Source organism: Dysidea avara, chromosome 5 (assembly GCF_963678975.1).
Source record: "Dysidea avara chromosome 5, odDysAvar1.4, whole genome shotgun sequence".
NCBI lineage: Eukaryota > Metazoa > Porifera > Demospongiae > Dictyoceratida > Dysideidae > Dysidea > Dysidea avara.
This window is the reverse complement of record NC_089276.1, coordinates 57716-76709: the sequence shown is the minus strand read 5'-3', so window position 1 is coordinate 76709 and position 18994 is coordinate 57716. Positions and strand designations below refer to the sequence as shown.

General features: G+C 38.2%; 1 protein-coding gene across 2 annotated transcripts in view; it reads right to left on the bottom strand.

The window, feature by feature from the left end:
- LOC136255699 (structural maintenance of chromosomes protein 2-like) overlaps positions 1-18994 on the bottom strand; it is a 90520-nt gene that overhangs the window by 69913 nt on the left and 1613 nt on the right. The window contains exons 2-10 of one of the 2 annotated variants that reach the window (XM_066048511.1): positions 17538-17687; positions 17371-17493; positions 11588-11626; positions 11427-11537; positions 11335-11379; positions 10984-11076; positions 10848-10925; positions 9218-9337; positions 9022-9117 (exon numbers count right to left, since the gene is read on the bottom strand). In XM_066048511.1, the coding sequence (XP_065904583.1) occupies positions 9022-9117; positions 9218-9337; positions 10848-10925; positions 10984-11076; positions 11335-11379; positions 11427-11537; positions 11588-11626; positions 17371-17493; positions 17538-17687 (855 nt within the window). The remainder of the gene's footprint in view (positions 1-9021; positions 9118-9217; positions 9338-10847; positions 10926-10983; positions 11077-11334; positions 11380-11426; positions 11538-11587; positions 11627-17370; positions 17494-17537; positions 17688-18994) is intronic. The other variant, XM_066048512.1, reaches the window with a different exon arrangement.

The window sequence follows — 18994 nt, the reverse complement described above, 5'->3', positions numbered from 1 at the left end:
GATGTGGAGCCATCGCAGATTGACATTTGGTATCCTCTACAGTTCATTTTATGCTAAAAAAATAGTGACCTTTGTCTATAAATCACCCATACAACACTCAATTTGTACAAACTAGGTGCCAAATTGAAGATCTTTATCCAAGAAACAAGTTGATACTTGTTGCAAGCTCATAGCATATTCCATTTCAAAGTATTGTAATTTTTACCAGCAGCAAATTCATATAAATCCAACCGCTCACGCAATTACACTCTTCATCTACATTCTTGTTTGCCACTCAATTTTTGTATATACTTTTTTAGCTAATCATGAGCACTGCAGGTTACCTATACAATCAAAAAGTGGAAAGATACCCAGGGGTGGGGCATGGAGCCTCCTCTCTTGTGGTAATTAAACAAAAGCTCATAATTATATGCACGTTGCTCTATTAATAGTTTTAACTATAATGGGGGTTTCTGTAATAGTTCATTTGGAGGGTGGGGTGCTTTTTCACCTACCTTTTACCCCCTTTGACAAATGAACTCCTTAATCTATAAATCAAAATCTCAGCGAATGTCAACAACAACTGTAATATTGAATGAAATACATGACATGTGTATCTTGCCTGGTACAACAGCCAGCCCAGAACTGTACCTGAGAATACAAGCATGAGATTACTTCTCATCATTCTCAGGTACTGTAGGTCATTCTCAGGTACTTTAGAGGTTGTACCTGAGAATGCACCTGAGGGAGTCTAAAATATCCTGGGTGCATGGCATTCCCCTTTAGGTCAATTCCATTGTTACGGACGTACATTCACACACTTCCTCTGCTTACTCTATTAGTACACAGTGTTGTTTCACTATACTAATATCACAAGGACGTATATACCTGCCATACCTTTACCATAGCACAGTGTAAAAATATTTTGCTTACTTTAACTGGACAAGAAAAGGATAATATTAAGTGTTACGGACGTACGTGGAAACTTGCTCGAATTCCGATACAAAGATTAACTCTAAAATTCTGTGAACTATGGGGGTATATGCAACAATGTTTATTGAAGATATTTTCACCATAGAGATGGCTTTTATAATTAAGTGCAAGAGAACTATGTTTTTTTAGTTCATATGAAATTAGCAGCTGCTTTACGGTGTTACGGACATACAGCTCTGATTTCAGTTTGCTTATAAGATAGATTTATATGCCCAATACTTAGTGAGGACTTGTACAGTTCACGTTCTACAGCTACTATGCATTAACATTGTGAGTAACATTTGAAGCACATTACAGCATAGTGAGGCAAGTACATATAAGTTATTTCTAGTATGGTCTATTCTGTTGTTACGGACATACATTCACAGTTTGTACACATCATTGTATCATTACACTGTAAAAGAAATATTTCTGATATAGTTTTACAACAGGATATTGTAAAAGTTTTTACACGTTTCAACTGGCCAAGAAAGGGTCATTACTGTATTTAGTGTAATAGGAAATCTCAAAAGTGGGTTGGGAGGCAGATTACTCAGGTTAAGCTAGGTTAGGGGTTTATTCCCTTTTTGAGAGCCCATCTCCTCTTTGAAAATATCAGAGCATTAGCTGAAGCGATTCCAATGACAGTGTCCTAGGTGCATGTTGTACAGCTGTTGGTAGCCTAGATTCTCAAAGCAAATCATGATCAGATACTACCACAACCTGGAGATACACCTTGTACATCCAATGATTCCAGTCTCTGCCAAACAGCATAGAAACATCTACAATCAAGGTCACCTGAATACTGCATTTTATTTGTTGCTTAATACTTTCCATTTACCATTAAAAGAGTGTGGTAAGGTGACTGACAACAAGGCTACTACCAACTGATTCTAGTAGATCTGGAAGAATTTTATGGTCATTCCAGTACAATTGCCTTCTAATTCTATAACCATGTATTAAAGAGAGCTGAACTCAGTTAAGTACTTTATTGTTGACAAGAATAAACAAAGTTTATCATAAAGCTGTTGTACAGCATTCAGAAGCAGTATGCTGGTGGGTTTCCCATTCATGTTACGGACGTACAAACAATTTGTACATTTGTAACACCAGTACTAACTGTTCTTTAAATAGAATCACAATTTTTATGGTATGTAGTTGTGCCTTATTGGAAGCTTATTTATAATATAAAGTGGCACAAAATTTATAGCAGTGTATCCACTGCTGCAAAAACTTTAGTGTGTATATGCATTACAGACATACGGTACTGCATTGCTCTAACAGCTCACCACTTTATAGCACTCCTAAACATTAATACAAGATTTTAGTGATAATTTCTTACAAAACATGTGAAAATTGATCCATTAAACAATTATTGACTAAAATGACCTTATCATTTGGAACTTCTGCCCTTTTGCGTTTTAAAAGTGTCAAAATGGTGAAATTTTGCATTAAAAAATGGTTCATCATAATACCGCCATAACTCAGCTGTTTTGGCCAAAATTTTTTGTTCAATAGTATTAAGTGAAACTACAAGGCATATGAGTATTATGATTACATAATGGTTTGAAGATTTTTTGGTTTAATTTTTAGCTGCGAGGTTTCATTTATCATGGAATTGACCTTTGGATGCCATGCGTGTAAACTAGCTATGAACACACAAAGATCTTTATACCATTGTCCTCCATTACTCTCATTGTGACTCCCCTTTAGTCATTTCTTAGATGAAGATCTGACTGATAGTACTGTTTCTAAAACCTGCATGCAAATTTTTTTTTTTGCTGTAAAGCTTTGGAAAGTACTTTTTTTTGAAGTTGTTAGCATTTTAGCTATACTTGCAAACATGGAACACATTTTGCTACATAGAACCAAATTGTGAAACACAAATTGTCTAGTTAGTCCCTCAGACTCCACCACATCTCGGGTGTGTGTCTCTCTAAAGGCAAATATCATGAACCACGATAGTGGGTTCATAGTAGGGATCGCTCATGTTTTTTACAAAAATCCTAATAGAACACACACCTAAAAACCACCTTGAAAAGCATCCTTCAGCTCAAAACAACCCTCTGGTGGTTCTTTGCAATGAGTATAGGTCCACTAGTAAGTATCAAGTGAAAAGGAAACAGTATGTGTATTTCAGACAAAACTGAAATATGCCCGTTTGTTCATATTATTATTATTATTCATAATATTATAATTATTATTATTCTTATTCTTCTTTCACAGGCATAGCGAAGTTTACAAGGAGAATCCTGGGATAAAAAGTAGCAAGGCTTGCTGAATGGATCATTGTACATGTCCATGACCTATTTTTGATTTTGTTTTCGGATGGAAACAGCCCAAACCAGGCTGTTCCTTTTTGCCAAAATGCCATTATGCACGAGAAGCCATACAAGATCGTACTCAGAGTTGAGTTTTTTGGTGTGCGCTGCTTGTGGCTAATAGAATCTGTTTTTATTAAACTCAGTATAGGCCAGGAAGCTTAATCTGAGGTGATGACTTTGTTGCAAGGTGGTCTTTTTCGTTCCGTGATTATTGTACGTGGGCAGGTTATCCAGATTAAATACTCTAATAGAGCAGTCATGTAAATACTCTAATATATTAAAAATTATAAATTTAAAAGAATCCAAAAAAAGTAGTGAAACAAGAGAAGAACAATGGTAGCTATTACAGCATAGCTCGGTGGGAAATCCCTACTTTGGCATGATATAGCCATTATTTTGTGTTCAATGCCAAAGTAGGAATTTCCCACCGAGCTATGCTGTAATAGCTACCATTGTTCTTCTCTTGTTTCACTACTTTTTATCGTTTGGATTCCTACTTTATTTTTAAATTTATAATTTTTAATATACTAGTTGTTTTTTTTTGTTAAGGCATACAGCTAGCTATAAACATGTGACTGTTCTATTAGGGTGACTGCTGTGTTAGAGTATCTCGAGGCAGCCTGCAAGATGTGCGCTTGCCAAAAAAGGGCGTGGTTTCGATCGATTATAGAGTATGTTGAGTCAGCATTCCAAATTGAAGGTGTGTGGTCACTGAAATACAGCTAGTGAAAGGGGTGTGTCATCGTGGTTTCAATCGATAGATCAATAATGCGTAGAATAGGCGTGATCTTGTGACCTATCGTGAAGCTATCTAGTACCAGTACCTCCGTACAGTACCCTCCGTCATAGATTATATCAGTAAGGAATATAATCTATTCCTCCGTACAGTAGCATAGTCTAAGCGTCTTAAATAATCTTGTGGCGTCTATTATGCTGTTTAAAGAAAGTGTTGATACGGAAAATTAATGCCTCGATATGGTTTCGTTGGACGAAGAAGACAAGCAGCCTGATTGAAGATAAAAGAAAAGACAAAGCGCAGAGGGCACACACTTGTCGGAACCCCAAAAGGCACATCCCACTGGTGAGTTTGTTATTGTGGGGTAAAATGGTGACCGTGCGCTGCTTCGTTTGGGCTCTAGGCTTGCGACTGTGGTCAGTGAGTAAGGCAGTGAGTCTAAAATTCGAGTTTTGGCAATTTAAAAAAAATTTATATCCGGCCACCTGTAAGCATTTTGTTGTATTTAATGCTGTTTTATGTACTATATAGACTAGTACTATTCCATAAAGGTGATTTTCGTCTTGTAAGATATCTCTGGGATGATTTTTAAAGGCAGAAAATTTGGGGGCGCACGAAAATTTCACCTGGATTCCTACCTAAACGGTACGACCGTACCGTTTGATAATGCAGTCAAGTGTATAACAACAATCCTTGCACTGAATTAGACAGTTATTAAAGGCACCAGTAATGTAAATTGTAGCTCATATTGGGAGACTCTCAGTCTGTACGCACATTGCAATTTGATCAGTTTCATGTTTGTACTGAAATGTTGACAGCATTACTATGCAGAATGCAAAATTACACTATTCACCACAGTTTTCATTATCAATCAAAGAAATCCATGTTAATTTGTACACATGATATTGTAGTCAATAGAGTGAGAAGATATCACTGAGGAGATGATGTGTTCCAACAACTTGCAGCAAATACTAGTCAATGATATAGGTCTATAGTTTGATGGATTAGTACGCAGGCCTTTCTTGTATACTGGTGTTACATATGCCCTCTTCCAGTCTGAAGGGAGTTCACTCTGATGTATAATGCAGTCAAGTGTATAACAACAATCCTTGCACTGAATTTGACAGCTATTAAAGGCACTAGTAATGTAAATTGTAGCTCATATTAGGAGACTCTCAGCCTGTATGCACATTGCAATTTTGATCAGTTTCATGTTTGTACTGAAATGTTGATGATGTTACTATGCAGAATACAAAATTACACTATTCACAACAGTCTTCTTCATAATCCATTACTGGATTAATAAAAAGTACACAAACTAGATGAATAAAATGGGAATAGGGATCGCTGAAAAAAAGCCACAAAACAAGAAGGGATCGCTGGGGTGGTAATGTAAACCAGAAATCCCTATTTTGACTCTCTGTCGGTGGTAATGTTAACCACAAATCTCTATTTTGACTCACTTCAAAATGACAGAGCATGTAGCTAAAGATTTATGACAGAGAGTCTAAATAGGGATTTTCTGGTTTACATTACCACCCCAGCGATTCCTTCTTGTTTTGTGGCTTTTTTCAGTGATCCCTATTCCCATTTTAAAATTTCTGATTTTTTATTCATCTGAGGAGATACAAGGTGTAGGTATAGTTCAGGACCATAATCTTCCTATAGCCAGTTCACAAAATTAGCTATCAATACGGTATGATAGATACGTATAAGGCTTTTCAGCAAACGTGATTGATAGTAGCATGTATAACCTGCATTAAAATATTATTGTTATTTATACAGAAGCAAATTATAGCCATAAACAACCTCAAATTTGAGTTTAGACTATGGCATGCATAGTATGCTCTGAAGTTTGGTCGTTAATGAGGTATTTAAAATCCAATAGATACCCGCGGGTAGGTATCTAAACTGGTTAGGTACCCATGACAATTTTTTTTGTCACATGCGTCACGTGTCTAGCTGGATTCCAGTCACAACAGCCACCAGAAATCATCACTAGAGTGTTAAGGTTACGGTAAACCGGAAATAGGTAAAATACCGCATGCGGTGATAACTCGCCTTTGCCAATAAGCACACATCTTTACTTACTGGCCCATTACAGTCCATAGACTAGTCTAATAGGTTGGGAGATTTGAAGTTGCTAGTGTTAATTGCTCAAGAGTTATAGTGTGGTTTGTGAAAGACTTCAAATCATTACTACACGTCAAATTGCTGGGAAACTATTACCATTTTTTGCCAAGATAATTAGTGGAAACCAACCAGCAGACACATGGGCAGGGACAGAAAGCCATTAAGAAAGGCTTGCTTTAGCAATCCGAGTGCAGTGTACGAAAACAGTTATTTAATTTTCAAAGTTTCACACAAATCCTTCCTGTATCGCTAAGAAAATGCAATTAAATGCACTTTTTTGTTATCTGTCCGAACTGTTCTAAGCCACAACAGCTAGCCTATCTAGTAGTATACTGTAGAAAACTGACATGAAGTAATAGTATACTTTAGTGAAATGCCAAAGAAACCACAAATAATTAGTGATGTCATTCAAGTGCCACGCGCTAACAGAACCGACAGTACATTGAAGATATAGGCACCCAACAAGCTTTGATTCACTAAGCTGATGTTTGCTACAAGCCTTACAGAACTAATTACAACAGTAACCTTGATGGCCTTGTAGACATGAAGAAGTCATCATGCCATACTACAATTAAACCATTACCTAATATATTAACAAGCTTTCATCAACTCATTTACACAACATTTATGCTTTCCTAGTGGTAAATAGCACTAAAAACCAAACACAAAATCTAGCCTTGGCACAATCGCCATTTAAATTTTATGGAGTATTATGCAATGTGGTACAGTTAATGAAATTTTTGCGGTGCACACTTTGGCTTCCCTGGATTGAAGGGCTTCGACTTTACTGTAACCTTAAAAGAAAACAGCACTGGATAATAGAGATGATTGTATTCATCTAGGAAGCCTACCAGTGAGTTGTTTTAACACTAATTCGATCAGGAAGCCGCCATTATTGGCAGTGACTAGAGCTGAAGGAGCCATAGTCTAAATTGGTTATTGCCCAAATCCACAGTATCTTTGCTATTTAGAGATCTTCGGAATGGCACATAATCACCTTGGGCGAAATAGTGAAGATACCTTGATTTGTGCGATAACCTACACTTAATCTGACTACAAAATTACATAAATTATGATGTTTGTTGATTTATCTCACAGGAGTATTGTACATAACCCCTATGCCTCACTCCTGGATATCTCTCCATGTTTTGGGGTTGTATTTGTAACCTGCAGTGCTCATGGTTAGATTAGTATCAACTTGTTTCTTGGATAAAGATCTTCAATTTGGCACCTAATTTGAACAAATTTAGGGTGATATATAGACAAAGGTCACTATTTTTGAGCAAAAAGGAACTGTAGAGGACACCAAAGGTCACATCTGCGACGGCTCCATATCTCAAAATACACCTTCATGGTAGGTAGATACTATGTGCAAAGTTTCATACTTTCTGCACAATATTTCGCTAAGCCGCTCTACTAAAACCAGTGGATATTCCAGTATTCTTCTAGAGAAGTGTAGATAATATCATAACGGTGCCTACAAAAACACAAAATATTCTAATAAAACAGTCACTTCTGCTCTATTAGAGTTATTGACTGTTCTAATAGAGTACTGTATTGCCTCAAATTACGGCCGGTCTCATATAAACGCCTGGTATGGTCTAGTCGCCAGGGATATAAAGCATCATAACAGAAATAAACGCCGGGTCTCAAATAAACGTCTAGTGAAGTCATTATTTTTAACAATTCGGATGGTGTTATAAACAATGAAGTGAAGAACATTCCTTTAAGCTTGAATCAGTGAAATATGCTGAGGGAAACATCAAGGAGAGTCCAGGAGAGTATAACACCAAGGTATGAAGTTGACTCATGAATGCTGATCAGGTATATAAACGCCGGTCTTGTTTAGTAGCCGGGGTAAAAAGTTGCTTGAAAGAAATAAACACCTGGGCCGTAATTCGAGACAATACGGTACATCGATTTTTTTCTCAGTAAAGCATTTTCACACACAAGTTTCAGCATAAATCAGTAATTTTGCTGGTAGCACATGATAAAAATCGGTATCTGCAACAATATAATGGTCGATTCTGATACTCCATGAAAACAGCAGTATCAGCCTGATACTAGAATTGGTGCAGCCCTACTTGCGTCATCAGCAAAAAGAACTGGGGACAAAGGAAAGTCCATGATGCGTGTATTGTACATACTGTGGTTGGTGAAAAGACACATTTCGGGATGAAGCAACATCAAACAGTGAAGAAATCAAGCTCGTAGCTATATCCATTGTCGAGTTATGCTTGGCTGAAGGCATCAGTTAGTCAAAATAAAATTTTGTTAAATAGAATTCCATAGAAACTTTTTGGAAGGGATTGGGGTTGGCCTGAAGACATTTTTGGGCTTGGCTGTGCCTAACCAGTACCACCAAGTTGTCATGAAGGGAAATTGAGGCTGGTTTTAGGGTGATATTTTTGGCTGGAAATGCCCAGTTCTGCATGATCCCTACTATACAGTACTACTGCACTGTATGATACATGATTCACCAAGTGATGTGCCTGTGTCTGCTGGTACTCAGCCAAGACACAACTGTGGACCTCCTTGCTGTTATGATGACTGTACATCGTTAACTTGTACGGACATCACGAGTAAGCAAGACAAGGACAGTTGGGCATTTGCTTCCCCAGTAAACACCAGGTACCCATTGATGTTACAGCTGGGTGGGCTGCTTCCCCAGTTATCACTAGGCCACTGGGTCCCAATATACAGCTGGGTAGACTGGAGCAATATGATCGCTCACTGAAACAACAAAAAGAAGACCAAATCGGCATAACCGGACATCAAACCTGGAACCTTTTGATTACCAGGCTGATGCTCTACCCACTTGGCTATGCTGCCTCACACCAACACAATACGACACACAGATGTTATAATAAACCTCACCTCAGCACAAGCATGTTGTAGACTAGACAAGTTGCCTTTCTCCTTCACTAAACGCTCCTTACTATTCTTCAGATTAGCCTCTATCAGTGCCAGAGCCTATACAAGACACCATCACACACACACACACACACACACACACACACACACACACACACACACACACACACACACAACACAACGTAGTTACTATAGTTACATTTCCAGCCTCATCTACTGCCTTCTCTAGTTCACCCAGTGGTGTCCTTTTTGTTTCTTGTCTTTGTTGTTCCTCTAACTCTGCTACTGCAGCTAATGCCTTGTCCTTCTCTGCTACACACTGTAATAGTCATGTGGAACTGTTGTATTGCATAGTGTGGCTATTGCATAGTACAGTATCAAACAGTACGGTAGTAACTTTTAAGTAGGGATCCCACCAAAAGTGATGCATGCCGCCTTTAAAAACCATCCCAGAGACATCTTACTCGATGAAAACTACCTTTATGGAATAACAATAGTCCATCTAACATCAAATACAGCGAAAACACTTACAGGTGGCCAGATATAGAATTTTAAAAAAAAAATCACTGAAACTCGAACTTTTGTCTACCAGCCTACCTGACCAGTTGCAAAGCTGGAGGCCAAACGAAGCAGTGCACGGCCACCATAACAAACTCACCAGTGGAATGTGCCTTTTGGGGTTCTGACGAGTGTGTGCCCTCTGCGCCTGGTCTTTCATTTTATCAGGCTGGTTGTCTTTTTAGTACAATGAAGCCATATTGAGGCATAAATTTTTCAGTATCGACACCTTCCTTGAGCAGCACATTTACACACCAATTTTAAGCGCTTACGCTTAGTAGATAACTGTAACTTCACAATAGGTATGAGACATCGCCCACTAATGATCTTGGCAGATTAATAACAATCGAGTGTGGTGACCACACCTCGCAATAATCTATTTACTTTCACCAACCTACCAGGGGCATGTCATATTTTCACTGTGCTAGCATTATGAATACAGCTAAACCAATAATAATAAGGGTGTGTGGTCATCATGAGCAAAGGCTGGCTCCAGGTACTCTAATACAGCAGTCACTCTAATAGAACAGTCACACATGAATAGCTGTATGCTATCACAAAAAAACTCAAACTAGTATATTTAAAAATTATTAATTTAAAAATGAAGTAGGGATCCAAATGGTATTACAGTATAGGTTGGAGGGAAAATCCCTACATTAACATGTTACAATAATTATTTTGTCCAATGCCAAAGTAGGAATCTTCCCACCGAGCTATGCTGTAATACCAACATTCATCTCTACTTATTATTGCTTGGATGCCTACTTCATTTTTACATCATATTTTTAAAATATATAAAAACTGTGCCATTATGCAGGGTTTTCCAGATCCGGGTCACTTATGATCTATTTTAAGTCATAAAACAAAGTGGTAGACTAGTTTTAGCAATTTGCAATACCACTCATGTGATCAATCGTGCTGTCTGAGTGAGGTTGCTCTTTGTAACATTCCTTATATAATATAACTGTACTGTATTTGCCCAAGTGTACTGCACTAAATACAATGGATCTTCAGTTATCTGAACTCCTTGGGACCAGGGGTGATCATTCCATATCTCTGAAACTGTGTACAAGTAATCACAAAGAACATTTCAAGAATGTCATTGTTATTAAACTACCCTAATAGAACAGTCACTACTCATTTCCGTAGTTCGGTTAACCGAGAATTCAGATAACTGGGGTCCGGATAACTGAGGTTCCACTATATAATCGGAACAATTCAACACTATGGATAACCGAGGGTCCATTGTAATGAAGTATAACTGCACAAACCTCTTTAGTCTTATTCCTCAGTGAAGTCATTTCTTCTTCCAGTGCCTCCATTTTTGCTGTTGCTTGTATTTGCAGTTTCTGCAACAACACCAACCAGACACCTATCAGAGCTCCATCTATAATATAAGCCTCTCACCTGTGCTTCACAATACTGTTGAGCAATTAGTAACCTATTGAGGTGTTCCAGTTCCCTCAGTATCTTCTGATATTCCAAATACAGTGATCGATCCTATTGGAATTACGTACACACAATATACACATATATCGTAACAACACCAATGTGGTCAGGTATATTATTAACTAGACAGATGGCTTGCACGATAAGTTACTAACAATGTTGCCATGGCGATGCTACACACAAATAAAGTCTGCCTGTGAGAGACTAATGATTAAACTGACTGTTGTATTAGAGTAACCAAATAGTGTACTGCACAATGGGAACATTATTAACACATGACCACACACTGCTAATAGATGAAACACTTACTCCTCTCAACTTCTCCAATAAGGGTAGTATATCACTTGTCAATACCTGAAGATCTCATGGTGATCACTAAATGTGTACAATGTGGTACTCACAGTATCTATCTCAGTTAGCTTAATGGCTTTCTTGTCGATGGTCTTCTGAGCAGATAATCTCTTGCTCTCATACATCCTAGTACCAGCAGCTTCTTCTATCATTGATAATATCTGAACACCATACAATGGCTATTATTAGTAACAATATTAGCATACACTACCTCAGGAGGCTTCATGTTCAACACCTTAGTGATCCTACCCTGTAATAATAATACACCATTTGATTGTGATAACATGTTGAAGATACTACATACAGTATATACAGCAACAAACTGGTGATCCAAAGTGACCCAGATCTAATCTTTGTAAACAAGGCAATTAGTATTGCATCACTTTTATGGATCAAAATGTTCTGATACTACTGAGCAGGGCTCAACCCAGAATATTAAGTGGGGGGGGGAGGGCAAAGTAAGCTACTTCAGATTTTAGGGGGGTCTGGGGGCATGCTCCTGCAGATTTTTTTTTGAAAATTTAGGCATAAATATGGTGCTGTGATGACATTGAATATTGACCATTCGATTATACAACTTTGGGATCAATTAAACCTTTAGGTATAAATCTAGGGGGGGGGGGGGTTAGCTAACCCAGGGGGCCTTTGCTCCCCCCCCCCCCCACCCAATTAACCCCTGCTGAGTAGCTAGATAAATTTGGATATTGTGTATTTTGAAAATACCTCACCAATTACCATTGGAAAAATTTTCATTTTAGTTGCTGATACCGACCTTATAAATATTTTATCAGTACCCACGTACACATTCTAACAGCTATATAATAGGGTTTGGCATTGCAACTTTTCAAATAAAAAATAAATAAGTTTGTGGTGGCTTGGTTAGTGATACCAGACAAGTTGAATTACATTTTGGTAGGCTTTGTTTCTGTATCACAGACCTTAAGGGTGCTAGGTTTTTGAAGCCATGCAAGGGACAACCCACATAACCACATGTGGCTGTTAGCTACATCATAATTGGCAATATTATGCATACTCAAAGTATCCATGTTTTGCACCAAAGAAATTGCCCAAGAAACAGCCTGTTTTGTTTGAAAACCATCATGAAAATTATTGTCTGGGTGCCAAAGAGTGAATTAGCCTGAAAGTGTTAGTTTTGAAGACAGTGTGAATGCAAGCTGGTTTGTAGCTGAGGATACACGTTCTTCCTGTGTTTTCTAGAGTGATAGTGTATGCTGGTAAGTTATATTTGTACACCTGTTTTTAGGTAGTCCAGCTGGATTTATCACCCATTACAAGACACTGACTCCATATTATCTATCAAAGAGCAGCCTTGGCAACTCCACTAGCAACAGGAAGGCGTCCCAGTGTGTAAAGAAAAGGAACAAGAGCTTTTCTTTCGTTCACAACTTCATTTATAACTTGTTATTTGATTTGTGGTTTATTGGAATTTGTTGTAATAACTGGTTGGCATGCGCAAGTTCTACACTGTATTGTAAAAGGTGATATTCTGGAATACAGGTTAGTTGGATCTCTACCAAACTTTTGGTGGGCCATCAGTGATAAATTTTCAAACTTTTAACACATGGAAATATAATTGTTGTAATCCAGCACGAAGTTACAAGGCCCGGAAGTTGAAGTTCGCTCGCGGGCACTCGCTTTGTTTTATAACTCAAGAAAGAAAAAGTGCAAAGACAAATCCATGCACTAAATTTCCACAAGTTTATTGAAGAATCTTCACAGCGAATTTGATGCCTGCATGTGCAAGCAGCCAGTATCTCGGAATAAGAAAAATGTATGGGTTAACTTTGAGGGACTATAGCGCATGAATGAAACAAGGTATAATTTTATACTTTGGTCTCTGTATAGTACAAAGAGTTAGGTCAATCTTCGAAGCAGTAGTTTAGATTCCTCTAGTTTCTTTTTTACCTGTATCAAAGGTAAAAACAACATTATTTGTGTGGCTTCAAAAAGGCGCTAGCACCTTAATTTAATTTTTAAGGTGCTGAGGACGAATGTCCTTACATATTCACAAATGTACAGACATATAGTCAAATTATGCAGACATGAGCTAGCTATAGAGGAGCACTTTACACTGCAGGATAGAGCTCGGCGGTATTGAAATTTGAATACACAGTATTAGTTACAGGAAAATATCACGGTATATCGATATATAGTTAGCTTGTTATTGTAACTGTTGCATCATTTCTTGGGCCTAGTATGAAGCAGTATCATCCCAAAAACCAAAAAATATATAGTTCAGTACGAGTAAGCATGTTGTAACTCAAGTTTTTGTTTAGGACGTGTCTGCTAAACCATCAACTAAGGATAATTAAACACCAAAGGCTGGGTTAAAAGCAATCTTATACCGGTATTCATCGATATACCAGTATTTCGATATATCAGTTATCAAATGTTGTCACGGTATGATAATCGGTTATGATAATATATCATGATAAACGGTATTACCGATATATCGCAGAGCACTACTGCTGGAATTGGAATAGGGAGTTTCCATTGAAAGTTTTGAGGTTAAATACAACCACATAGCTGCAACATATCACTAGGCAGGGGCGGATCCAGGGAGGGTTCAAAGGGTTCCATGGAACCCCCCTTTTGAAAGAGCCTCTCTTACTTGAGATACTCTAATAGAGCAGTCACAGTAGTCCTTTGAGGAGCAGTGTAGCAAGCTATGTATCTAGTTTATAAATAAGGAAATATAGTTAGTGAGGGCATCTATGGTGAGGGGCAGCTATTAATTGTCAGCAGGTGATGACTTTTTTTTGTCTTCAACTTACAGCTAGGCTGAATTTGCAACCCCAAAGTGGAACCCCGCTTTTTAAAAGTCTGGATCTGCCCCTGCTAGGCTATGGTCATTACAGCTGCTGGTGATATGACCATAGCCTAGCTGTAGGGGAGGTGGCATTGGTAAATCCTGGGTTTGGGAAAATGTACACAAAGGGGAGGTGGCATTGGTAAATCCTGGGTTTGGGAAAATGAGCGACCAAGTGACAGTTATTGTTAGCACTACAAACAAACCTGTACACATCCTGTACCAAGTGTCATCGCAATGCTTTTAAATGCTGTATGATCATAAACTCTGTTGTAACAGCCAAAGACTTTTCCAAAGGAGGTTTTAACTGCAAATAGCCTGCTTTAAATACTTCTGACTAATGAAGTTGGTACTTTTAATTGTTTCCATAATACACACATACCTACACCAATATAGGAATACAGTAAAAACTCAGCTGGTCACATATAGAGGTGATCTATTAGTAGAGGATAGCATTCCATTTCTGTTTCTGGTGAAACATTTCTTCGATTTATAAAATGAGGTCAGAAAACAAGACTTGACAACACACATCTTTAAAGAGGCAAACCATACATGCTGAAATCATACAAGTGTGACTGCATTTGACCAGTCTTATGTAATAACTGAGGCATTGTGATTTGGTAGTGATCAATAATTCTGACTTCTGCATGTCTGTTACAATGACTTGGAATCATTTTGCTGTAGAATTACATGCCTAGACAGGTTATTTAAACTTTAAACCAAGTAGAAGATTATAAATTAAAATGGCCTGAATTCTCTAAGGTAATGAAACAGCATGGAGCGCTTGGAAATGTAGCCACAAGAGCAGTAGCACTAGCCCATAGTTGTTGACCAAACAGGCTTGTATATACAAGTCTGTAGCAGCTGGCTTTAGCCACAGAGAAGCCATCACCAGCTATGTGAAGAAGCCATGCTACAAGTGACAATAGACTATTAATTGCACACACCTTTTCATGCCATAGGTAAACAACATCTGTTCATTGTCTTCGCTTTTGTATAAATGTTTTACATGTTCACATTGTTATCAGTGGTTGTCAAAGTCATCATAAGAACACGCTACCTTCACCTGCAGCCGATCCTTCAAGGCCTTGACACTCATTACCTACAAGTCCTTGTCAGTGACACAATCATGACAATATTACAAGTTAATACCAGCTGGCTGAAATGGCTGTTTGGGTTTGCATGGGGCAAAACTTTACAGAGCAGTTTTTTCTCTCTACCAAACAACTGCAGGGAAGATACCCTACTAGTAAAACAGTACAAAGTTTATACCATTTCCATTGGTTTACAATTCTCCCATTTAGAAAATCACTGCAAGTAGCCATTTTGTGGAATGATGCAACAAATTATTATGTCATGAACATATTTTACAGGATGCAAATTAGCACTTGGGGTACTGTCCTTTTAAACGACATAAATAAAACAGCTTAAAATCATCTGTTTTTCAATGACTTCCAATATATTCATGCAATTAGTTCTAATTGGGCAGCCAAAAACTGCAATTAGAAAATGGTATGTATAATATCAAGAGTTAATAATAAGAGAGGAGAGTGTCTAACGCTGTATAGGCCTGTAATAGATGATTGCGCAGAAGTTAAACGGCTTCCTTTCCGTGTAACGTATAGGCTTCTAGTATTTGTTCGTTTACTTACCGCAATTAGTTTAGCCGCACCGTGATGAATCCTCGAGAATATTCGAAGACTGAACTAAACACTGAGCTGTATGTACAGGGAACAGTGCTCCTTCAATTTAAGAATGCTCAAAGGTAGGGTAACATGGCGACGCAGCGAAAATTCGAAGCGATACTCCGCCTTTGGTTCAGTGTTTATTGGTTTCTCAGACGCTCTCCTCCAGAGTTATCTTCAAGGTTAACAGCCACACTTCTTTACGCAACAGAGCGATGCTCTTCGTGGTGAACTTGAACGTCGAGTTGAACGCACGCCCTTGTGTCTGGGATAGCCTTTGTGGTTAAATGCGAAAATATACTAGCCAGTCTGCACGTTATGCGGAAAAGAAGCCATTTAACTTCTGTGCAATCATCTGTTACAGGACTATATGGCGTTAGACACTCTCCTCTCTTATTATTAACTCTTGATAATATGCTTTGATCTTTGGAGGATAATGAGGTCTTTAAAATCCACTAAGAGACCTGCTAGCAGGTTCTTAAAATGGCTAGAAAAAAAAAGAAAAGACCTCAAAGCATCACAAATCTCACTTTCGATCATTGATTTGCAATGCTCCCTCCAAGCATAATCAGGCCGATAGCCTGCAGTGGGTGACCAGTCACCCAGGCCAACATGTGATTAACCACTCTATTTATTTTATAGGCATACCTAAAAGAATTCAATTATGGGAGGTACAATGTAACGTCGTACGTACATTTGTAATCATGAATGGAGAAGTCCAAAAATATCACAAAAAATTCTGTTTAGCGCCCATCTGTTTCTAGAGTGTTTTATGGCTGTTTTCGTCGTCTATTAAACTATGGATGGACTTTACCAAGACTTAACTAGGTAAGCTTCCTTGTAGAGCATTATTTTAATGTGGGTGTGGTCCATATTAGAAACCGTGCCTGTTCTTCATGCTACTGTGGCGCCACTGAAGGCACAACTTGTGACAACTCGTTCCCATCGTATAAATCCACACAAGCTGCTTCTTCGACATGTGTTCTTTACACTGCTGTGACGCCATAGGCACTGGCTACCGCTAACCCGGCTTGATCACTGCCGTTTCCCAGCTGTGCCAGATCCAATTAGTCTAACTTGAGAAAGGAAGTGGTGCGAGCTTCAATTTTTTTCAACACTGCAACAAAAACATATTCATTCTTCCGTGATTATTTTAACATTGTACGATGATTTCAGTATGACATATAACCCAATCCCACAATGACTCCACCTATATGCCCCTATATAATGCATACATTTTCTAAGTCGGTTAGAGACCACGCCCTCAGATCTTTGTGGATTTTAAAATCCACAAAGATCCTCATTCTAGGTCTCTAACCTACACTTCTGGGTTGAGCATAAGTTATTGCCTCGTGGTCAAGGAAGCCAGCTATAATAAATACCACTACAATGAATGAACCATTCTAATCCTAAAATTCTCTATAATCTGATGTTGTTTGCTGTGTAATCACCCCTTCTGTACAATAACAAGATAATCACCTGCATGATGAGAAAATGTGGATTGTTGACATTGAGTTGTACTGATCTGAACAAGTCCTGTACTCGAGATGGAAGGGCATTACTGCCATTAATCAGGTACTTGTTACGACCACCAATAACAACCTAATAACTAATAAACACTTATGTGTAACATGTCAGTATATTACCTGACGTGATATGGTGATCTGTTCAAAACTCTCATACCCTAATGGACTCTGTGATTGATCTGTGTTGTCAAATGTGATTGTCACTGTTGCCTTGGTAACACCAGCTTGTCCTGCCTTATACACCAGCTCCTGTAGATTACTAGCCCTCACCTGGTGTGACAGAATAAAACATTAGACATAGCTTATGTACATTACTAACACTCACTTGGCTGATTATTACCCCTCACCTAGTCAGGAGAAAATTTCTAAAAAACTTTGTAGCTACCTATTGGAAGCATTTAGGGTCGTACTGAAGGCATTTTTGGGCTTGGTTATACCTAACCAAGGCACCAGGATGGTATTGTGAAGCTGGTTTTTCGATGGTATTTTGGCCAGAAAAACCCAAACCTCCATGATCCCTACTACACAGTACTACTGATATAAGAACAGAGCTATTTTAGTGCAAATTTTCGTAGCACTAAAAATTCGTAAAAGTTGAAAATATTCGCCAAACAAAATCTTCGTAATAAAAATTTCATTAAAATATGCTGAGCTCGGTTAATTTTCATAACTATAGCTAATTTAATCGAGATGCAGACGGACTTCTAAACAGCTAAGTAGTGATCGATAACGACAATGCCAGAAGTACAGTTTTCTTCCTGCATGAGAGGATTTCATGTATACAAGGATAGCTACTAGCTAGGTGGATGCCGGTTTGAGAAGAAATGCTCCTGGCTTTGCCAGAGGGAGATAGGAAACGCGCACGATCCACTTGCTGTAAAAGTATAGCAAAGAATGGAAATATTGTCGGGCATTTGCCGAAAAAGATAAGCTCAACATGTTTGTTATTTCTGACAGGGGTGTATGTAGGAATTTTGAAAAGAGGTTTTCACTACAGCTAAGTGACTGTTATATTAGAGTAGTTCATACTACCTGACTGCTCTATTAGAGTATTTCGATCTTTTTACCAAAATCACAACTATGAACAATGCTATAAGTGTCGCTATCGTGTTCAAACTATTATTTAAAGTTTAAAATGTGTCCTGTTCCATAATAGATTCCAGATTCTGGAAACCTGAAGTTTCACTTTCTTAGTGTTTCAAGTGGTGTGTAAAATCCAATGGGGTTTCCTGAAACTCCTGGAAACCCCCCTCAGTACTCCCCGTTTGAGGAGATGGGGATGCTCACATGTAAGTTACAAACGGTATTTCTCGGCCATTTGGAGAAGGCAACGCTACTTGCAAGGATTTCGAAGAGGCCTCAAAAAAGTGAAATAAATCAAGCTGGCTCGTTTTCACCAATTTGCAGTAAAATTCTGAATATTCGTAGGGAAAAAATTAGTAACTGCCCGCTATTTATGAAAATTGCAAAATTATTTACTACAAAAATTTGACTCCATACAGTACTGGTAGAGAGGAAAGCATCAAAAATGGCAGATAATGAAGTTTGTTCCTGTTACAATAAAAAATGGAGGAACA